The sequence below is a fragment of the Ranitomeya variabilis genome, chromosome 6 (genome assembly GCF_051348905.1).
Source record: "Ranitomeya variabilis isolate aRanVar5 chromosome 6, aRanVar5.hap1, whole genome shotgun sequence".
In the NCBI taxonomy this organism is placed as follows: domain Eukaryota; kingdom Metazoa; phylum Chordata; class Amphibia; order Anura; family Dendrobatidae; genus Ranitomeya; species Ranitomeya variabilis.
This window is the reverse complement of record NC_135237.1, coordinates 272,435,409-272,459,176: the sequence shown is the minus strand read 5'-3', so window position 1 is coordinate 272,459,176 and position 23,768 is coordinate 272,435,409. Positions and strand designations below refer to the sequence as shown.

General features: G+C 47.2%; 1 protein-coding gene across 5 annotated transcripts in view; it reads right to left on the bottom strand.

Moving 5' to 3' along the window:
* Window positions 1-23,768, bottom strand: part of LOC143782313 (uncharacterized) — a 151,194-nt gene that overhangs the window by 72,765 nt on the left and 54,661 nt on the right. For 3 of the 5 annotated variants that reach the window (XM_077269643.1, XM_077269641.1, XM_077269644.1), the window contains one exon: window positions 17,736-17,852. The exons of the other annotated variants lie outside the window; for them this stretch is intronic. In XM_077269643.1, coding sequence (XP_077125758.1) covers window positions 17,736-17,852 — 117 coding nt within the window. The remainder of the gene's footprint in view (window positions 1-17,735; window positions 17,853-23,768) is intronic. 5 annotated transcript variants of the gene reach the window in all.

Below are 23,768 nucleotides of genomic sequence, written 5' to 3'. Positions count from 1 at the left end.
ATGTGCACTGCAGAAATGGTGGAGCAGTTGTGCTCGGCCCAGCGGAGAATGTGAGAGACGTCCTGCATCGCCGCCCTGCTGCGGGTACCCCCCTAATGGTTTATGTACGCCACAGCTGTGACGTTGTCTGATTGAATTCGAATTGGGTGACCCGCAAGGAGGAAGTGGAAATTTCTAAGGGCAAATCTGATCGCTCGAATCTCCAAGATGTTTATCGGAAGTCTCGACTCTCGAATCGTCCAACGTCCCTGGGCAGTGTGGTGGCGAAATACCGCTCCCCAACCGAGGAGACTGGCGTCGGTAGTTACCACTAGCCAGTGAATTGGGAGAAAAGACGAGAGGGAAAACACCGAGCTGGAGGGGAGGCGATGAATTCTATTTTGTAAACGGAAGTAACCAGGTCTCTGACCCATTCGTCGTGAATGACGGAAAGCCAGACATGTTGAAAGAGAAGCAGGCGTCCGCCTACTTTGGTGGTGTCGACCAGAAGACTCCCCGAGTCATTGTGAAGGAAATCTGGAGGGCCAGGATCCCCTAGTTCTGGGTTGCCTAGGCTTACCTCGCCAGGACTGATTTGGCCTGTATGAGGGCCGAGAGTCTCTGTCTGTACGTGGAGATCATTTTGATCTGGACGAGGCTGTGGATGAGGACCAGAAGGGGCTACTGCGAAAGGGCCGAAAACGAAAATGTTGCTGACGATGAAAAGCAGTTTTAGGCCTGTGCTGCGGGAGGAATTTGCTTTTCTCTCCTGTTGCGTCGGAAATAAGCTGATCTAGTTTTTCTCCAAACAGAACGTCCGCTCTGAAAAGGCACAGAAATCAGAGACTTTTTAGAAGATGAATCCGTGCGCCACTCTCTAAGCCATAGTGCTCTCCTAATGGTGACTGCGTTTGAAGCAGCAATTGCCGCACAGTCTGCTGCGTCTAAAGACGCGTACATCACAGTCTCCAGCCATAGCGATTTGTTTGGCGAGATCCGCCACCTCAGACGGAAGAGCCTGGTCCTGAATGGATTTTGCAAGGGCATCTGCCCAGAAAATCATTGCTTTTGCGACCCATGCCGCAGCGAAGGAAGGGAATAGCGAGGAACCTGAGGCCTCATACACTGAGCGAGCCATGGACTCTATTTGGCGTTCTGTGGAGTTTTTAGTTGAAGCACCATCAGATACAGACAAAAGAGTTTTGGTAGCCAAACGTGATACCAGAGGATCTACTAGTGGAGGTTCCGTCCAATCTTTGACAAGATCTGCAGAAAAGGGATACTTCGTTCCCAGGGTCTTTTTACCCGTATAACGTTTATCCGGTCGCTCCCTGTGTCGCCTGACTATCTCCAAAAAGTCCGGATGAGAGGCGAACACCCTATGGGATAGCTTGGTTCTTGTAAAAGAAACCGCAAGATCCGGAGCCGAATTAGGGTCATCATCGACCTTTAGCACATGATTGACAGCTTCAATGAGAGAATCCACAGTAGTTTGAAACTCTGGAGAATCCGGGTCCAAGGATGCCTCAGACTCATACTCGGAGTCATGATCGCTGCGAACCCCTGGAGAGGGGGAGCGAGAAGTGGAGCTACCAGAAGCTGAATGGCATGGTGAATGCTCAGGAGAGGTAGTGCGGATCCGTTTTTTGGATGTCCGTACCTCCTTCGGGTGAGAGCGGCCCCTGCTGGCCGATGATTCCCCTGTAATTGAGGGGTCTCTTAACCCAGTTAGACGAGTGCCCCGCTCCCCAGAGGGGTCATGGAGGGATTCAATCGCTTTGGCCAGCGAAGCCATGGATTGTGACAGTGACGCGGCCCACTCAGGGGGGCTAGATACACTGGGGTCGGTAGTGGCGGAGGGTTCCTGGGCACATTGGGCATCACAGGCTGGACAGAGGGGGGAGCTTTGAGGCCAAGGGAGAGGAGTCTGGCAGGTGGTACACGCAGTGAAAAAGGTAGTATGTACCTTTGTAGTCTTCTTAGACTTTGACATGATGTACCCCAATATAAGTGAAAAAACGCTGCTAGTGGAAGCGATGTGGTCTAAAGCTGTGCAGGGAAGCACCTAGTGCCGTCTCCTTACCCAGGTCCTGTGTCCCACAATACGAAGATGATGCCGCTGAGTAAACCGGCATCCAGGGCGACACAGAGCTGCTTGCAGTGGGATAAAGATGGCTGCAGAGAGCTGGGAAATAGTCTCGCAAGGAGCAAGAAGCGCCAGTACTGGGGGCAGAGCCGCCGGAGTGGTGCGAGCAGTGGGCGGCAGAGCTGCTTGCAGTGGGATAAAGATGGCTGCAGAGAGCTGGGAAATAGTCTCGCAAGGAGCAAGAAGCGCCAGTACTGGGGGCAGAGCCGCCGGAGTGGTGCGAGCAGTGGGCGGAGCTTACCGGGATACGGCCTACACAAGGCCGAAGCCGGGGACTAAATTTATGTTTTTGGCCGGCGCGCACCCGCGGACCGTCGGGAAAAGTGCCGCGGAGCTCTGTGAGGACCCTGCCGCTATGGAGCCCTCGTACCGCCGAAGAAACAACCCCTCCCGGTGCACTTACCCCTATAAAGCAGGTCAGCGCTGTGCCCGGGGCAGTTAGGACGGTGCAGGGTTGGGGGGAGCCTCCATCCACCATCCCCTGAAAGGGGGGAGAGGAACCGTCAGCCTCCTTCCATCATCCGCTTTCAGTGGTGATGCAGTGGGGGCAGCACGGACGCCACAATGGAAAAGTGCCTCTGTACAGCCGAGGGTAAAACCTGGTGGGCAGGGCGAAATGTCCGGCAATATGGCCTGGCTGCAGAAGAGGATACAGGAGGTACCACTCCAGTGCTCGTCTGATAGAGAGGGGGGAGATCGGTGCCCTTGAAGGGGCCCGTCGCCCCTAAAATCAGCCCAGGCAGTGGCATCCCACGTCACAGGAGAGGATACGGAGAGGTAATACACCCGCGCTCGCCTGTTGTTGGTTCGGGGAGATCGGAGCCTTGAAAGGTTCCGTCGCCCCTTCGTCCAGGTAAATGGATAAATTGTGGAAAAAAAATCCGAAAAAGCTCTAGTCTGAATAGCAGACCCAGTGTGCCTCCTACGAACACTAAGCTTGAACTGGGTCTCTGGAAGCCAGCATGAGGGTGTATACTGCAGGGGAGGAGCTAACCTTTTTTTGTCTCAACTTAGTGTCAGCCTCCTAGTGACAGCAGCATAACACCCATGGTTCTGCGTCCCCCAATGTGGCGAAGGAGAAATTTTGCTTTGCTATATTTATAGCTCTTTTGCACCAGGGCACCCTATGGCATGGTTGTCCCTCTCTTTATTATGACCTAGCACATTTTTCCTATTTATGATTTTTAATGTTGTTATATCAATAAAAAAAAACTTCTATTCTGAAGTACCTTGGATGACCATTATAGTTGGTAACCTATCTTGTGATTAATTCAGTTATTTTGTGGTACATTAACCCAAATATTTTATGGGTCTAATAATTTAGGGCATTTTTACTGTGATAAAAGTGTATAAGTTGGCAAGTGGACTTGTCATAAGATGATCATTTAGGTTTAAAAACTTATTTTATTCGGTTTCAATTTGTTACAATAAACTAGCACCTTTACATTGTTATTTATCAATATCTAGGTACTTCTAAAAATTAGAGAAGTTAAAATGTTTTTGAGAAAATGCAAAAATATTTAATAGTTTTCATAAAATTCAACATACAATCCAACCCCCTCCCCCCAAGGAATCAAGCAGATAGATGACCACTGATCAAATGGTGGAATATTCGAGCAAAAAAGGTATACCGTATATACTCTAGCAGGAATAAATATTCACTTCTCTCCACTCTCATAGGCGTGGAGGGCAGTGAATATTTATTCTCTTAAGTAGTGGGCACACGTGATCACCCGGCCGCTGCTGGCACCGAAACAAGATGCTGCGAGGGAGCACAGGCATAGTAAGTAGGATGGTTTATTTTTTTTTATGTTTTTTTTTTAATGAGGCCAGCATACCAGGCTAGGGATGAAGATCCATGCAGACCAGGATAGGGATGAAGAGCCATGCATACCAGGATGAGGGGGCATGCATACCAGGATAGGGATGAGGGGCCATGCATAGAAGGATGGGGATGAGGAGTCATGCATACCAGGATAGGGATGAGGTGGCCATGCATACCAGGATAGGGATGAGGAGCCATGCATACAAGGATAGGGAGGAGGAAACATGCATACAAAGATAGGGATGAGGAGCCATGCATACCAGGATGGGGATGAGGAGCCATGCATACCAAAATAGGGATGAGGATCCATGCATACCAGGAAAAGGATTAAGAGCCATGCATACAAAGATTGGGATAAAGAGCAATGCATACAAGGTTAGGCATGAGAGGGCCATGCATACCAGTATAGGGATGAGGAGGCCGTGCATACCAGGATAGGGATGAGGATCCATGCATACCAAAATAGGGATGAGGATCCATGCATACCAGGAAAGGGATGAAGAGCCATGCATACAAGGATTGGGATAAAGAGCCATGCATACAAGGACAGGGATGAGGAGGCCATGCATACCAGTATAGGGATGAGGAGCCATGCATGCCAGGACAGTGTGATACCTATGTGATATGAATGATGTATGAGTGGCGATTAGGAAGGTATTCAGATGATAAGTAGGTGATCACGGGTCTTATTATTCCCTTTTAAGTATTCAGTACAAAATACAAAGCATGAAGGACTTGACCGCTGAATGACCTATCCAGCTCATGATGAGAACATGCAGAACCATGTGAAAAACAACTACATAGCGCTTGCGTAACACGAGTAGAGCACGAGCTGGAATGTTCACTGCACAGCTGTAAAGCGTGAACAGCTTATATAAATATTACTTCTAGAAGTTGTAGTGCGCATGACCAGATTCATATCTGGGAACAATTTGTATATAACCGAGGGAATTTCCACTGGCGAGTAGGGACATTCCAGGAGACTTATGGATGCATATCTTCTGTGATGAAGTGTTACGGGATATTCCCTCCTCGCCAATCGAGTCCCCCGATAGAAGAGTGATGCTACAATATCCGGTAACCTATTGATGCTTACTTTCTCTATGTATATATATGTGAATAGATGATGAATTGATTATGTAATGCTGGGCTAGTGCTGCTATAAATTCATGTGCTAAATCAACAATATATTCATTCTGATTTAATAAATACTATTGTTTTACCGAACACAGACTTTTTTTGTCTCTTGCCTAATTAGTATATTAGTGAGCGTTACGTATGTAAGGACCATAAGTCCATCATATTGACTCGTTAAGACATAAAATTGGCGTAGTCGGCAGGATTTTTCTTTAGAAACAGTTTTGTTATCACAAACATATAGTTGGCACTTTTTTTTTTTTGCCAATAATAGTGACAATGTTTAAAAAACGAAAATAAAAACAAGATGATGTTATAGAGGTGCCTGGCTGGACCACGGCACCCTACGACATACTGGCACATGAATTGAGTAGCTCTTGGCTAGCAGAACAATGGTCGAGTAAGCTCAAAGGTAGTGAACCCACTCATGTTGTTGAAGTACTCAGGGGGGTCCCCGCAAAGGCAGGTGATGTAGTGTCGCTTGGGCGACGAACCTGGATCCTGCTCAGTGCATATCGCGCGATGCATGAGAGGAGTCAACAGATGCAGAGAAAAGTGATAGCGTTAGGTGGGCAGAAAGTGGTGCTGGATTGTAATACCCGTCTGCTTAAAGATAAGTTGGAACACTATCAGAATGTAGCAGAAAAAGATGCTATAAAGGTTGCTCAAAATAAATATCGTAAGCGGAAAGGAAAAATCAACAAAGAAAAAGTTTACAAAAGCATAGATGTTTTGAAAGGAATGATGTTAAATTTGACCGAGGGAAAATTTTCCTTCGGAGTCAGAACAGGTGAAATCCAAATGAGACCTGTGGTAGTTGGAAAAGTGAAAATGCCTCCTATACATGTTCCCCCGGCTACAAAAATGGTAGCTATGAAACAATACCGAATTCCAGGAGGACATAAGGAAATTACTGAAACAATCAAAAATTTGGTTGACGCTGGAGTAATGCGTACAACCACCACTGCTTGGAACAATCCCATCTGGCCAGTGAAAAAGAGTGATGGCTCCTGGCGTATGACTGTGGATTATAGAGAATTGAACAAATATACTCCCCCATTAACAGCTGCGGTACCGGACACTATTACTATAGTGGAAAATGTGCAAAGTCATAGCGGTACCTGGTATGCAGTGATTGATTTGGCTAATGCGTTCTTTACAATTCCTATAGAGGAAAAAGCTCAAGTTCAATTTGCATTTACCTGGTTGGGAAGACAATACACTTTTACCAGGTTGCCACAAGGATGGCTACACAGTCCTACTATCTGTCATCGGACGGTGGCAGAACACCTGGATGAGTTTCCTTTGCCTCCTGAAATGCAATTTTCACATTATATCGATGATATAATGATACAGGGTAATGATGAACAATCAGTGAAGGAACAGTTGGACAAATTGATATCTCACATGCGAAACAAGGGATGGGAGATTAATGATGCCAAGGTCCAAGGACCGTCTCAAGTTATAAAATTTTTAGGAATTCAGTGGAATAAAGGACATAGGGAAATCTTGCCAAAAGCTAAACAGAAAATCATCAATTTCCCTACTCCTAAATCTAAACAGGAAACTCAATCATATATTGGATTGTTTGGATTCTGGAGACAACATATACCTCATTTGGGACAGATGTTGGCTCCATTGTACAAAGTGACTAGAAAGAAATATGAATTTCATTGGGGAGAGGAACAAACAACTGCATTTGAAATGGTAAAATAAGCCATACAACAGGCTGTAGAATTACATGTATCAGTGCAGAATCTATATGCCAATTGGTCACTTTGGCAAAAACAAGGGGGAAAAAAAAAAAGAGTCCCCTTAGGGTTTTGGAATCGAAAACTACCCGATGCTGGAGAAAAATATACTCCATTTGAACAACAATTGTTGGCCTGCTATTGGTCATTAGTGGAAACTGAACAATTGACTTTAGGACATGAGGTTCTTTTAAGACCAGCAATACCCATAATGCAATGGGTACTATCTAACCCTTAAGGTACCGTCACACTAAGCGACGCTGCAGCGATATAGACAACGATCCGATCGCTGCAGCGTCGCTGTTTAGGTCGCTGTAGAGATGTCAAACACAGCAGCTCCAGAACGATGCAGGAGCGATCCTGTGACGTAACGGTGACTCACTTATCGTTCTCACAGGTCGTTAGCTCCATGTTTAACATTGCTGGCATCGTTGCTTTTACTGTCAAACACGACGATACACGCCGACCTGACGACCAAATAAAGTTCTGGACTTCTAGCTCCGACCAGCGATATCACAGCAGGATCCTGATCGCTGCTGCGTGTCAAACTAAACGATATCGCTAGCGAGGACGCTGCAACGTCACGGATCGCTAGCGATATCGTTATAAAGTCGTTTAGTGTGACGGTACCTTAAGACAAATAGGGTAGGACACGCACAAGAACAAAGTATCATAAAATGGAAATGGTACATTTCTGAAAGAGCAAAGAAAGGTGAAGGCGGGATCGCCTCCCTTCATGAAAAAATAGCTGAGATAGGGGAGGAAGTGAAGTCCCCTTTACAATCTACTATGTTAGAGGAATCTCCTGTCACATGGGGAAAATCGTATGAAGATCTAACTGAGCAGCAAAATGCTTGGTTTACAGATGGATCAGCCCGATATGTCAATGGAAAACGACATTGGAAAAGTGTGGCTTATAACCCCAGATTGGAAAAACATCTGGTCATGGAAGGTCATGGTAAAAGTAGTCAATATGCAGAATTGTATGCTATCTTTTTGGCATTAAAGGGAACCTGTCACCCCGGCTTTTCACTCGGAGAAAGTAGAGTTCGCATCTCGGCTTCAGGAAAATGGCCGCCGCGATCTCCATCTGCGCACGCGCAGCAGCCCGAGGCCATTTTCCTGAAGCCCCGGGCAGCAGAGCTCTCCAACTGCGCACGCGCGGCCACAGGAAGATGGCCGCCCCCACCGATCACCAGGGTTATAGCGCAGAGCGCGCTGTTTTTCGTCACCTGCGCAGTCGCAAACCACTACGCCACCAACGGAAACCTAAGCAAGATCTGGGGGAAGAAACAGCTTTGTCACCACGCCCCTATGACCAGACCAGCATGATTGACAAGCGAAAACAGCGACTTTGGTAAGTAATTTCGGCAGCTTAGGTGGGGAATCAGGGTAGAAAAAAAAACATTTGTAAAGCACAGCTCATGCCCTATGTAGCAGTATTTTTATCTCCGAATGAAAAACCGGGGTGACAGGTTCCCTTTAAGTTTTGAGCAAGGAAAGGAGTGCCATCTCTTCACAGACTCATGGTCTGTAGCTAATGGACTTGCAACTTGGATGATGGGATGGAAAAAATCTAATTGGCTCATCCATGGGAGAAAAGGCCACTTACAGGTGGGCCCAAGAAAGAGGTGTCCCCTTAACCATGGACATAATTAAGCAAGTCATTATACAATGTCCAATATGCCAACATTCACAGAAACGAGAAGTACCACACACAGTTATGGGACACATAGCAAGGGGTCAATTACCTGCACACATTTGGCAGATGGATTTTATCGGCCCACTCAGTGAAAGCAGGGGATGTACCGTATTTTCCGGCGTATAAGACGACTTTTTAACCCCTAAAAATTGTCCCAAAAGTCGTGGGTCGTCTTATACGCCGGGTACGGCGTGTGCAAGGAGAGATCCTGGATGTTCCCAGGGTCTGAAGGAGAGGAAGCTCTCCTTCAGGCCCTGGGATCCATATTCATGTAAAAAATAAAGAATAAAAATAAAAAATATGGATATACTCACCCATCCGAGAAGCCTGGCTGTCACCGCTGCAAGCGTCTGCCTCCGTTCCTAAGAATTGCAGAACGAGAAGGACCTTCGATGACGTCACGGTCAGCTGACCGGTCACATGAGCGGTCACGGACCAATCACAAGACAGCGACGTCATCGAAGGTCTTTCACACTCTGCAATTCTTAGGAATGGAGGCAGACGCTTGCAGCGGTGACAGCCACGCTTCTCGGACGGGTGAGTATATCCATATTTTTTATTTTTATTCTTTATTTTTTACATGAATATGGATCCCAGGGCCTGAAGGAGAGTCTCCTCTCCTTCAGACCCTGGGGACCACACGCCGTATAAGGGCTTGTTTCCACTTGCGAGAAACACGTCCGTGTCTCGCATGTGGAAACCAAGCTGTGGCGCCGGCACTTGGGAGCGGAGCGTGCGGCCACATAGGAACACATGGAGCTGCACAGCTCCGCTCCAAAGTGCCGGCGCCAGAGCTTGGTTTCCACATGCGAGACACGGACGTGTTTCTCGCAAGTGGAAACAAGCCCTAAGATGACTGGGCGTATAAGATGACCCCCGTCTTATACAGCGGGCATATCCCAAATTCCATATTTTATATGGAAAAGTTGGGGGTCGTCTTATACGCCCAGTCGTCTTATACACCAGAAAATACGGTAAATACATTTGTACAGCTGTGGATATATATTCAGGACTACTGATTGGTTTCCCCTGCAAAGCAGCTACACAATGGAGTACACTTAGGACTTTAGAGATCATTACCCAATATTATGGTGTTCCATTACAAATACAAACTGACAATGGGTCACACTTCACTGGTCAACAAGTAAAAGACTATGCTAATGAGCATAATATTCAATGGGTATATCACATGCCATACTATTCACAAGCTGCAGGGTAAGTGGAGAGAATGAATGGGATCTTAAAATCCACATTAAAGAAAGTGCACAGTGTAGAAGGAGAATATGGCCAGTGGAGAGACAATTTAAGTGAGGCATTACAAATCATTGACAATAGGCCTATTACTTATTCCATGACACCACTAATGAGAATGCTGACACCAAACCTTACAGTACATGAGGCACATGTGGTACACACAATTACCTGGTGGAAGATAAATCAAGACGCTAAAATCCCTGAAAGGGCAACTCCTTTGTCTGCGGGATTAGATCTCAGTGCAATAGAAGCGATTGTTGTATCTCCAGGTAAGACTGTTCCAATCTCAAAGGGATTAGGGTGTCAGATACCCAAGGGACATTATGGTCAGTTGGCCACTCGCTCTAGTTTTGCTCTAAAGGTACCTTCACACGAAGCGACGCTGCAGCGATAGCGACAACGATGCCGATCGCTGCAGCGTCGCTGTTTGATCGCTGGGGAGCTGTCACACAGACCGCTCTCCAGCGACCAACGATGCTGAGGTCCCCGGGTAACCAGGGTAAACATCGGGTTGCTAAGCGCAGGGCCGCGCTTAGTAACCCGATGTTTACCCTGGTTACCAGCGTAAAAGTAAAAAAAACAAACAGTACATACTCACCTGCGCGTCCTCCAGCGTCTGCTTCCTGACACTGACTGAGCTCCGGCCCTAACAGCACAGCGGTGACGTCACCGCTGTGCTTTCACTTTCGGGCCGGCGCTCAGTAAGTGTCAGGAAGCAGACGCTGGAGGACGAGCAGGTGAGCATGTACTGTTTGTTTTTTTTACTTTTACGCTGGTAACCAGGGTAAACATCGGGTTACTAAGCGCGGCCCTGCTCTTGGTAACCCGATGTTTACCCTGGTTACCAGTGTAAAACATCGCTGGTATCGTTGCTTTTGCTTTCAAACACAACGATACACAGCGATCGGACGACCAAATAAAGTTCTGGACTTTATTCAGCGACCAGCGACATCACAGCAGGATCCTGATCGCTGCTGCGTGTCAAACGAAACGATATCGCTAGCCAGGACGCTGCAACGTCACGGATCGCTAGCGATGTCGTTTCGTGTGAAGGTACCTTAAAAGGGGCAGTAGTGGTAGGAGGAGTCATTGATGCTGACTATCAAGGGGAAATTAAAGTCCTCATAATAAATTTGGGAATAGAGCCATTGATTATTGCTAAAGGACAGAAAATGGCTCAAATGTTGGTGATTCCAATTGATCTCGCTCAATCAATTGAAGGACAAGCTCCTCTAGAACTGTCTATGAGGGGGGACAAGGGATTTGGGTCATCTGATGTGACCAATGTTGGGGCCAAAATTTGGGTACAAAATAGGCAAGGACCGCCTTCCGCGGCTGAGGTTATTGCTATTGGCAAGTACCCTTCTGATAATGAGGACAGGAGTTGAAAAATGGGAGTATGTGCCTCAAGAAAAATGTTATTTGCGTGCGTAAATGTATGCTTTGATCTTTTTAGATTCCTATATTGCTTGGAATCCTTGGAGGCGTGTGTTTGGTGGCTAAAGGATGGACTCCTGGACAACGTTTGAGGAAGGAAAGGGTCTTGCCATTAAGTGATCCAGGAGATTGGAACGTGTATGACACCACTTCCGGATGGGGTTCTATGAAAGAAGATCAAATAATCTTTTCAGCGAATTTAACTAAGAACAATACTACGGCTGATTGGCTGTATGGTCCATTATATGAAGATCCTCCTCCTTTTAATTATCCAGGGCGTCGGCCCTGGCCAACTACAATTCTAACAAATGGGAAAGGATCAATTATGATATCAGCAGAAGACTTTATAGCCTGTTGGGAGGAGGAAATTGATCAATTTAATCCCGCCCATGGTGGGAGTGAATCAGTCAGTATATCAAAACTATTCTTATAAGGCTTTAAATAATACTGAATTTACTTTTGATCTTAATAGAACAAAATTAATTATATGTGCTAACATGACTAATCGACAGATTTATTTTAATCCAAATTCCTATCCTAATTGGAAAAAACATCTTCGGATTATACAAATGAATGCTTCAAAGATTGATCCTGGCCATATGAAAAGGATACCAATGTCCTGTATAAAAACTGGAACTGAATCGCAGAAAACTGTTGCTTCAGTTATAATTACCTTTCCTCCCATGAAATTTTGTCCTATTCGAAAGAAACGAGCATGGTATGATACATTAATGGGAGCATATGGTACAGTGACTGGAACTTTAAATGGTTTTGACATAGAGACTCTGGCCAATCGAATGAGTAATGCAGGAAAGGATATACAGGATGCTTTGACTTTACAAGGAAAATGGATGCCTACTATATGGCAGCCATGGACTCAAGCCACTGGAGTAGATCAGTTTCTATGAACTATGCAGAATGCTTCGAATAGCTTTGATTTTGAAGCAGGGTCTAATATAAGTAAAGCTTTGAATTGGACCACTTGTACATTGCAAACCATATATCAAATGCAGCAGAAAACTACAATGCAAACTCAATTAATGACAGGGAATGAAAAAGTTTGGAGGACCGTATTTAATAATACAATTTCAAAAACTTCATGGTTAAAAATTGAAGATCCTAAAATGATTTGCATTGATACAAGTTGTCAAGGTATCTAATATATAATTGCCTAGAATACTACTTCCTGCAATTTGTGCCAACTTCCGTGGCTTTGTCCGGAGCTATTGTCCGGAGCTATTGTCCGGAGCTATTGTCCGGAGCTAATGTCCGGAGCTAATGTCCGGAGCTAATGTCCGGAGATAAGTGACGTCACCAGTGTCCTACACCCAGGCAGAGCACAGTGGCCCCAGGCAGAGCACAGGGGCCCCAGGCAGAACATGGGGCCCCAGGCAGAGCACAGGGGCCCCAGGCAGCATATGGGGCCCCAGGCAGAGCACAGGGGCCCCAGGCAGCATATGGGGCCCCAGGCAGAGCACAGTGGCCCCAGGCAGAGCACACACCAAATCGTAGGCCGAGGGGCCCCGCCAACCAAATCGGAGGCCGAGGGGCCCTACCAACCAAATCGGAGGCCGAGGGTCCCTGCCCACCAAATCGAAGGCCGAGGGGCCCCGCCAACCAAATCGGAGGCCGAGGGGCCCCGCCCACCAAATCGGAGGCCGAGGGGCCCCGCCCACCAAATCGGAGGCCGAGGGTCCCCGCCCACCAAATCGGAGGCCGAGGGGCCCCGCCCACCAAATCGGAGGCCGAGGGGCCCTACCAACCAAATCGGAGGCCGAGGGTCCCTGCCCACCAAATCGAAGGCCGAGGGGCCCCGCCAACCAAATCGGAGGCCGAGGGGCCCCGCCCACCAAATCGGAGGCCGAGGGGCCCCGCCCACCAAATCGGAGGCCGAGGGTCCCCGCCCACCAAATCGGAGGATAAGGGGCCCCGCCCACCAAATCGGAGGCCGAGGGGCCCCACCAACCAAATCGGAGGCCGAGGAGCCCCGCCCACCAAATCGAAGGCCGAGCGGCCCCGCCCACCAAAGCGGAGGCAGAGGGACCCCGCCCACCAAATCGGAGGCCGTGGGGCCCCGCCAACCAAAGCGGAGGCCGAGGGTCCCCGCCCACCAAATCGGAGGCAGAGGGACCCCGCCCACCAAATCGGAGGCCGAGGGGCTCCGCCCACCAAAGCGGGGGCCGAGGGTCCCCGCCCACCAAATCGGAGGTCGAGGGTCCCCGCCCACCAAATCGGAGGCCGAGGGTCCCCGCCCACCAAATCGGAGGCCGAGGGTCCCCACCCACCAAATCGGAGGACGAGGGGCCCCACCAACCAAATCGGAGGCCGAGGAGCCCCGCCCACAAAAAGTAAGTGCTGCCCCAAAAGTAAGTGCGCCCCCGGGTGCAAAAGTAAGTGCGCCCCCGGGTGCAAAAGTAAGTGCGCCCCCGGGTGCAAAAGTAAGTGCGCCCCCGGGTGCAAAAGTAAGTGCGCCCCCGGGTGCAAAAGTAAGTGCGCCCCCGGGTGCAAAAGTAAGTGCGCCTCCGGGTGCAAAAGTAAGTGCGCCCCCGGGTGCAAAAGTAAGCGCGCCCCCGGCCCCGGGTGCAAAAGTAAGCGCGCCCCCCAGTCCCGTGTGTGAAAAGTGCTGCTGTAAAGCTGGTAGCGCTGTTCAAGCACCATGTATTTCCTTCAGGAAATGCCCATCTAATATATAATTGCCTAGAGTACTACTTCCTGCAATTTGTGCCAACTTCCGTGGCTTTGTCCGGAGCTAATGTCCGGAGCTAATGTCCGGAGATAAGTGACGTCACCAGTGTCCTACACCCAGGCAGAGCACAGGGGCCCCAGGCAGCATATGGGGCCCCAGGCAGAGCACAGTTGTCCCAGGCAAAGCACAGGGGCCCCAGGCAGCCTATGGGGCCCCAGGCAGAGCACAGTGGCCCCAGGCAGAGCACAGGGGCCCCAGGCAGCATATGGGGCCCCAGGCAGAGCACAGGGGCCCCAGGCAGCATATGGGGCCCCAGGCAGAGCACAGGGGCCCTAGGCAGCATATGGGGCCCCAGGCAGAGCACAGCGACATTTTGGACCACTGTGCGGTGTTTCAGACCCCCTGTGTGATGTCTGGGGCCCTGTTCTTAAGTATATTAAAGATTAAAGTAAAGTATATTATAGATCAAATTTGACACGTTTATGAGCACCATTGAGTGATATACTCAAGAATGACATAATTTTTCAACATTTTATGGTTTCAAACTGTAAACACTCAGAGTTTTTTTTACTTCAACCAGAAAACCTTAACGGTTCATAAAAAACTTGACTGTTCAGGATATGATAAAAGTCATAGTATTCTGAATCTTTAACTTATAAAGATACCTTTACATGGGGTGATTATTGGTTCCAGAGAGGCTTTCGGCCGATAATCGTACACATGGCTGGTGACAGGACAATACAATATAAACGTTCAAAGGTAAACACTGATAACATTAAAATCTAATATATAATTGCCTAGAATACTACTTCCGGCAATTTGTGCCAACTTCCGTGGCTTTGTCCGGAGATAATGTCCGGAGATAAGTGACGTCACCAGCGTCCTACACCCGCTCAGGGTGGACAAAGATATATGCCTTCGTGGTGCGCGGCACTTTTCTGATTGGTTGCCGCCTGCCGCGAGCGACCAATCAGAAATGTGCCGTACTGTCAAGAATTGTCAAGAGCTGGTGAGTGCAGCCATTTTTTGTTCTTTCTTACTATTATTTATTAATTGTATTATTCTTACATTTGAATAAATAAAGTATATATGGATTCTAGACTCCCGATTCTTTAGAATCGGGCTGCCATCTAGTATTATATATATATACAATGTAACAAATCTACAAATAATGTGTAGGTATGTTGTATTACCATTATTATTGGGGCCCCCAGGGTCACAATGGTTTTGGATGCCTACCATGTATGGTATGTACATCGATGTTAACAATAGAACACATGATTTGAGTTTATGTGAAGATACTTTGGATGGAAAGATTTGCAGATTACATTCTACAGTATATGAACCTTGCCTATTGCAAAATACCGTTAATATCTGTGAATTTACTGTTTTACCTATAACATTCAAATTGTTAGTAGAAATAGCTTCACAGGTAGTTTGTGTGGTAACAGATACCCCTATAATACCAGATATGCAAACTCCCTTTGTGGGATGTTTGAAGAATGTATCCACAATACGATAGGAAAATCAAACATTCTTATTAACTCCCGATCAAGTAATAAAAGAAACGGTTCAATGGAATCCAATGCCTTTAGAGGTAAATAATTGGGAATTAAATATGACCAAATTAAGGGATATTATTACAAATTCAAAAGAAGGGGTTAAAATGCTTTTTGCTTTGAACAAGACGATACAACAGCATATAGTGAGTTCAACTATAGTTGCCGGTAAAAATTGTCAAAATGGGATATGTAATAGCGGATGCCACTTCTCATCATTGGTGGGATATTTTTATGGGTTATTCTCCTTCAGCTCAGAAGATGTTAAATTGGATTATACACCCTGTGTTGGTGCTTGTCATAGTAGTAATGCTCCTTTCAATATGGAATTGCTATATGGCATACAAAATATTCTGTAGGAAGCCAAAAGTACTGATGGTGACATATGGAAATGGAAAATAATTCCCGTGTTCAAGGACCGATTGTGATACCTATGTGATATGAATGATGTATGAGTGGCGATTAGGAAGGTATTCAGATGATAAGTAGGTGATCACGGGTCTTATTATTCCCTTTTAAGTATTCAGTACAAAATACAAAGCATGAAGGACTTGACCGCTGAATGACCTATCCAGCTCATGATGAGAACATGCAGAACCATGTGAAAAACAACTACATAGCGCTTGCGTAACACGAGTAGAGCACAGGCTGGAACGTTCACTGCGCAGCTGTAAAGCGTGAAAGCTTATATAAATATTACTTCTAGAAGTTGTAGTGCGCATGACCAGATTCATATCTGGGAACAATTTGTATATAACCGAGGGAATTTCCACTGGCGAGTAGGGACATTCCAGGAGACTTATGGACGCATATCTTCTGTGATGAAGTGTTATGGGATATTCCCTCCTCGCCAATCGAGTCCCCCGATAGAGGAGTGATGCTACAATATCCGGTAACGTATTGATGCTTACTTTCTCTATGTATATATATGTGAATAGATGATGAATTGATTATGTAATGCTGGGCTAGTGCTGCTATAAATTCATGTGCTAAATCAACAATATATTCATTCTGATTTAATAAATACTATTGTTTTACCGAACACAGACTTTTTTTGTCTCTTGCCTAATTAGTATATTAGTGTGCGTTACGTATGTAAGGACCATAAGTCCATCATATTGACTCGGTAAGACAGACAGGCATGAGGTGGCCATGCATACATGGATAGGGATGAGGAGGCCATGCATACCAGGATAGGGATGAGGAGGCCATGCAGACCAGGATAGGGATGAGGGGGCCATGCAGACCAGGATAGGGATGAGGGGGCCATGCAGACCAGGATAGGGATGAGGGGGCCATGCATACCAGTATAGGGATGAGGAGACCGTGCATATCACGATAGGGATGAGGAGGCCATGCAGACCAGGGTAGGGATGAGGGGGTCATGCAGACCAGGATAGGGATGAGGGGGTCATGCAGACCAGGATAGGGATGAGGGGGTCATGCAGACCAGGATAGGGATGAGGGGGCCATGCAGACCAGGATAGGGATGAGGGGGCCATGCAGACCAGGATAGGGATGAGGAGGCCATGCATACCGGGATAGGGATGAGGCCATGCAGACCAGGATAGGGATGAGGGGGCCATGCATACCAGGATAGGGATGAGGGAGTCATGCAGACCAGGATAGGGATGAGGAGGCCATGTAGACCAGGATATTGATGAGGAGGCCATGCAGACCAGGATAGGGATGAGGAGGCCATGCAGACCAGGATAGGGATGAGGAGGTCATGCATACCAGTATAGGGATGAGGAGACCGTGCATATCAGGATAGGGATGAGGAGCCATGCATGCCAGGATAGGGATGAGGAGGCCATGCAGACCAGGACAGGGATGAGGGGGCCATGCAGACTAGGATAGGGATGAGGGGGTCATGCAGACCAGGATAGGGATGAGGAGGCCATGCAGACCAGGATAGGGATGAGGAGGCCATGCAGACCAGGATAGAGGTGAGGGGGGCATGTATACCAGGAAAGGGATGAGGAGCCATGCATGCCAGGATAGGGATGAGGAGGCCATGCAGACCACGATAGGGATGAGGAGACCATGCAGACCAGCATAGGGATGAGGAGGCCGTGCAGACCAGGATGGGGATGAGGGGACAATTTATACCTGGATTATACGGGAGTCAATAAGTTTTCTCAGTTTTTTGTGGTAAAATTAGGTGTCTCGGCTTATACTCGAGTATGTACTCTAATCTAGGTGTAATAATAGCAAATATTAAAATCAATTGGCCTATAGACATGTAGAAGGTCTTACTTTAACACGACGTCTTCCCTCTGCACGTTCTATCTCTTTTGCATAATCCTTAAATAGCTGATACCTGTTAGAGGTTGATCTTCTTAGATTTTGATATATTGAAACGTAATGTTTTTCCTGCAATTAAAAGCATCCGTTAGCTGTTTACAGCACACAATGGCAAACAAATATAGTGCCCAACACATTCAAAATGGTGAATCAATAATACGTCACAAATATAGTTTTTAAAGGAAATCTATTGTCAGGTTTTTACTATGCAACCTAAAAGCAGCATGATGTATGAGCTGAAAGCCTGAGGTGTATCTAGCCTTTCCTGCACCCAGGGCAAAAGATCAGTTTGGCGCCCTCCCCCCCAAACCTCCCCCATTTGAACCTTAAAGGGAAGGTGCCACCAGTTTTCTTGTAGTTTGTTTTTTTGTGAAATTACCGTATATACTCGAGTATAAGCCGACTCGAGTATAAGCCGACCCCCCTAATTTTGCCACAAAAAACTGGGAAAACTTATTGACTCGAATATAAGCCTAGGGTGGAAAATGCAGCAGCTACCGGTGAATTTCAAAAATAAAAATAGATGCTCCATACCGTTCATTATGGCCCCATAGATGCTCCATATAAAGCTGTGCCACATATAATGCTCTGCACCGTTCATTATGGCCCCATAGATGCTCCACATAAAGCTGTGCCACATATAATGCTCTGCACCATTCATTATGGCCCCATAGATGCTCCACATAAAGCTGTGCCACATATAATGCTCTGCACCGTTCATTATGGCCCCATAGATGCTCCACATAAAGCTGTGCCACATATAATGCTCTGCACCGTTCATTATGGCCCCATAGATGCTCCACATAAAGCTGTGCCACATAGAATGCTCTGCACCGTTCATTATGGCCCCATAGATGCTCCACATAAAGCTGTGCCACATATAATGCTCTGCACCGTTCATTATGGTCCCATAGATGCTCCACAGAAAGCTGTGCCACATATAATGCTCTGCACCGTTCATTATGGTCCCATAGATGCTCCACATAAAGCTGTGCCACATATAATGCTCTGCACCATTCATTATGGCCCCATAGATGCTCCACATAAAGCTGTGCCACATATAATGCTCTGCACCGTTCATTATGACCCCATAGATGATCCACATAAAGCTGAGCCACATAGAATGCTCTGCACCGTTCATTATGGTCCCATATATGCTCCACATAAAGCTGTGCCACATAGAATGCTCTGCACCGTTCATTATGGCCCCATAGATGCTCCACATAAAGCTGTGCCACATATAATGCTCTGCACCGTTCATTATGGTCCCATAGATGCTCCACAGAAAACTGTGCCACATATAATGCTCTGCACCGTTCATTATGGTCCCATAGATGCTCCACATAAAGCTGTGCCACATATAATGCTCTGCACCGTTCATTATGGCCCCATAGATGCTCCACATAAAGCTGTGCCATATATAATGCTCTGCACCGTTCATTATGGCCCCATAGATGCTCCACATAAAGCTGTGCCACATATAATGCTCTGCACCATTCATTATGGCCCCATAGATGCTCCACATAAAGCTGAGCCACATATAATGCTCTGCACCGTTCATTATGGTCCCATAGATGCTCCACATAAAGCTGTGCCACATAGAATGCTCTGCACCGTTCATTATGGCCCCATAGATGCTCCACATAAAGCTGTGCCACATATAATGCTCTGCACCGTTCATTATGGCCCCATAGATGCTCCACATAAAGCTGTGCCACATATAATGCTCTGCACCATTCATTATGGCCCATAGATGCTCCACATAAAGCTGTGCCATATATAATGCTCTGCACCGTTCATTATGGCCCCATAGATGCTCCACATAAAGCTGTGCCACATATAATGCTCTGCACCGTTCATTATGGCCCCATAGATGCTCCACATAAAGCTGAGCCACATATAATGCTCTGCACCGTTCATTATGGTCCCATAGATGCTCCACATAAAGCTGTGCCACATAGAATGCTCTGCACCGTTCATTATGGCCCCATAGATGCTCCACATAAAGCTGTGCCACATATAATGCTCTGCACCGTTCATTATGGCCCCATAGATGCTCCACATAAAGCTGTGCCACATATAATGCTCTGCACCGTTCATTATGGCCCATAGATGCTCCACATAAAGCTGTGCCATATATAATGCTCTGCACCGTTCATTATGGCCCCATAGATGCTCCATATAAATCTGTGCAATATATAATGCTGCTGCAATTAAAAAAAAAATAAAAAAATGACATACTCACCTCTCTTGCTGCCCGCAGCTCCTCAGCATCCCGTCTCGGCGCCTCTCCGCACTGACTGTTCAGGCAGAGGGCGGCGCGCACACTAGTACGTCATCGCGCCCTCTGACCTGAACAGTCAGAGCAAGAGGATGCGGAAGACAGAGCGGCGCCCGGCGGGTGGAACTTGGACAGGTAACTATGACATACTTACCTGCTCCCGGCGTCCCTGGCTACTTCTCCCGGACAGATAGTCTCCGGGTGCCGCAGCCTCTTCCTCTGTCAGCGGTCACCGTTACCGCTGATTAGAGGAATGAATATGCGGCTCCACCCCTATGGGAGTGGAGTCCATATTCATAACTTTAATGAGCGGTCCCACTTGACCGCTGAACAGGGGACGAGCTGCGGCACCCGAAGACCATGGGACGGGCAGGGGGAGCGCCAGGACTAGGTGAGTATGCGACAGTCCTCTCTCCCCCTCACCCGCCGACCCCACTGCCGATCATGACTCGAGTATAAGCCGAGAGGGGCACTTTCAGCCCAAAAATTTGGGCTGAAAATCTCGGCTTATACTCGAGTATATACGGTAAGCTTAAAATAGTAAATAAAATGTATTAATGCAATGTTTGCAAACATTTCTATATGAAAAATATAATATATTTTCTTACAAATATATATATTGACCACTAGGGGGAGCATTTTCCGTTTTAGACCTCAAGCAGCTATAGTAAGACTTACCAGCTTTACTGTTAGCTGAAACATTGGGGCAATAACTGCTGACATCACCATTTCCCTCCCCTTTTGGGTGGTCTAATATCCCTAGGGCAGAATGAAGAGCAGCATCACAGGGCAGAGCCATTTTGTGTGTGACTGCCCTGTGATCTGCTATCACCAGCAGTTACTGCTTACTGCATCAGAAACACAGCTACAGAGTTTACAAAAGAGCAGAACACAGTGGGCTCAGCAGCATGGTGGACTGGATGAAGAGTGAAGACATGTGGTGTGTATGGAGCTGCATTATCTGAGCAGAGCTGTCTGTGACTCATCCCTCAGTAAGATAAGAAGGAGATCCAGGTCTGCAGTGAATGGCCAGGCAATGTGGAGGGAGGGGAGAGATACATTGGTATGGCTGAGAAAGACTGATGGGAGAGAGACACATGGAGCGTGATGGGGAGAGAGATACACATGGAACAGCAGGGGTGAGACACATGGAACAGCAGGGGTGAGACACATGGAACAGCAGGGGTGAGACACATGGAACAGCAGGGGTGAGACACATGGAACAGCAGGGGTGAGACACATGGAACAGCAGGGGTGAGACACATGGAACAGCAGGGGTGAGACACATGGAACAGCAGGGGTGAGACACATGGAACAGCAGGGGTGAGACACATGGAACAGCAGGGGTGAGACACATGGAACAGCAGGGGTGAGACACATGGAACAGCAGGGGTGAGACACATGGAACAGCAGGGGTGAGACACATGGAACAGCAGGGGTGAGACACATGGAACAGCAGGGGTGAGACACATGGAACAGCAGGGGTGAGACACATGGAACAGCAGGGGTGAGACACATGGAACAGCAGGGGTGAGACACATGGAACAGCAGGGGTGAGACACATGGAACAGCAGGGGTGAGACACATGGAACAGCAGGGGTGAGACACATGGAACAGCAGGGGTGAGACACATGGAACAGCAGGGGTGAGACACATGGAACAGCAGGGGTGAGACACATGGAACAGCAGGGGTGAGACACATGGAACAGCAGGGGTGAGACACATGGAACAGCAGGGGTGAGACACATGGAACAGCAGGGGTGAGACACATGGAACAGCAGGGGTGAGACACATGGAACAGCAGGGGTGAGACACATGGAACAGCAGGGGTGAGACACATGGAACAGCAGGGGTGAGACAGAGCGTGATGGGGAGAGAGATACACATGGAATAGCAGGGGTGAGACACATGGAGAGTGATGGGGAGAGAGACATGTAGTATGATGAGAGACATAAGGAGTGCGATGGAGAGAGATACACATGGAATAGCAGTGGTGAGACACTTGGATGATTTTGATGCGTTTCCGCAGCATTTTTGGATGCGCGGAATTGCATCAAATCCGCAGTGTAGTGCACAACCAATGTTAGTCAATGGGAAATTGAGAATTGTTGTGCACATGCTGCGGCAAAATACGTGCGGATTTGCAGGGTTTTATTTTCCCCAGCACGTCAATTCTTTTTGCGGATCTGCAGCGTTTCTGCACCCATTGACTACCATTGAGTTAGGCAAATCCGCAGCAAAACAGCAGGTGTAAAAATCTGAAGTTTTGCTGCGGAGTTGCGTGCGATAAACGCTGCGGAGCAGGAAGTTGTGGGCGGGGACTGTGAACTGTGAATATGTGCGTGTCTGTGTGCAGGTGTCCATGTGCATCTACGTGTGTGTGTGTGTGTGTGTGTGTGTGTGTGTGTGTGTGTGTGTGTGTGTGTGTGTGTGTGTGCGCGCGTGCGGGAACAGGGAGTATACTGCTGTTTTTTTTTTTCAGGAGACTGAGGGCGTTGCACTGTTAGCTGACTAATAAAGATGAGAAAGTGTGTAGTGTTTTATTTCATTAAAATACTTTATTCTGGCTGTGTGTTTATTTAACCCCTTAACAACTATAGGATTAGTAATGGATAGGTGTCTTATTGACGCTTCTCCATTACTAAGCCGGCTTGATGTCACCTTAAAATACAAAGGTGACATTAACCCCACAAATATTACCCATATGACACCTCTACAGGGTAGTGGGAAGAGAGAGGCTAAGTGCCGGATTTGGCACATCTTAGAGATGCGCCATTTCAGGGGTGGCTTTGAGCTGGTGTTTGTAGCTGGGGAAGGGGGTGGGTGCAATATCCATGGCCCTTTCTTAGGCTATTAACATCAGCCTGCAGCTGTCTGCATAGCCTTTTCTGGTTATTAATTATAGGGGGACCCCACGTTGTTTTTTGGGGGGTCCCCTATTTTAATAGCCAGTAAAGGCTAAATATACAGCTGCGGGCTGATATTCATAGCCTGGGAAGATCCATGGGTATTAACCCCTTCCTAGGCTATAAACATCATATAGTTCTCACATAATACCGCCATATTGATCACACATAATGGCGCCATATAGTTCTCATATAATACCATCATATAGATCACTTTAAAACTTAACTTTTATTATTATAACTATAAATGTAAAACCCTGACCCAAAGCAAACCTTGGTTTAATACCATATACAATGAAAATGCCACAAATTAGGTCACCTATTGAGGTACTGCACTAATAGCCTGCTGCTCTTGTCTGCCTTGCTGTGGAGGTTGGCACCCTAAGAAACGATTTTTTGGCGCCCCCACTCAACGCAGACTGTCCCTCTCTTCCCTACTATGTCCCTTTAAATGTAGGTGGGAAAACAATATAGTAGAGAACAGTAGTGCTATTCATCCTCATGGCATCCGGTGGTACTTATGACCACATTATCCCCTCCTGAATACCTCAACATGTGCACAACTAGTTCTGATTAGTCCCCAATTCATTCATTTTTTTGGATTTAATCATATAGATCACACATACCGCCATAGTGTTCTCATATAATACCGCCATATACTTCTCAAATAATACCGCCATATAGATCACACATAATACCTTTATATAGATCACACACAACACCATGTAGATCACACATAAAACCACCATATAATTGTCACACAATAATGCCACATAGATCACACATAATCCCACAATA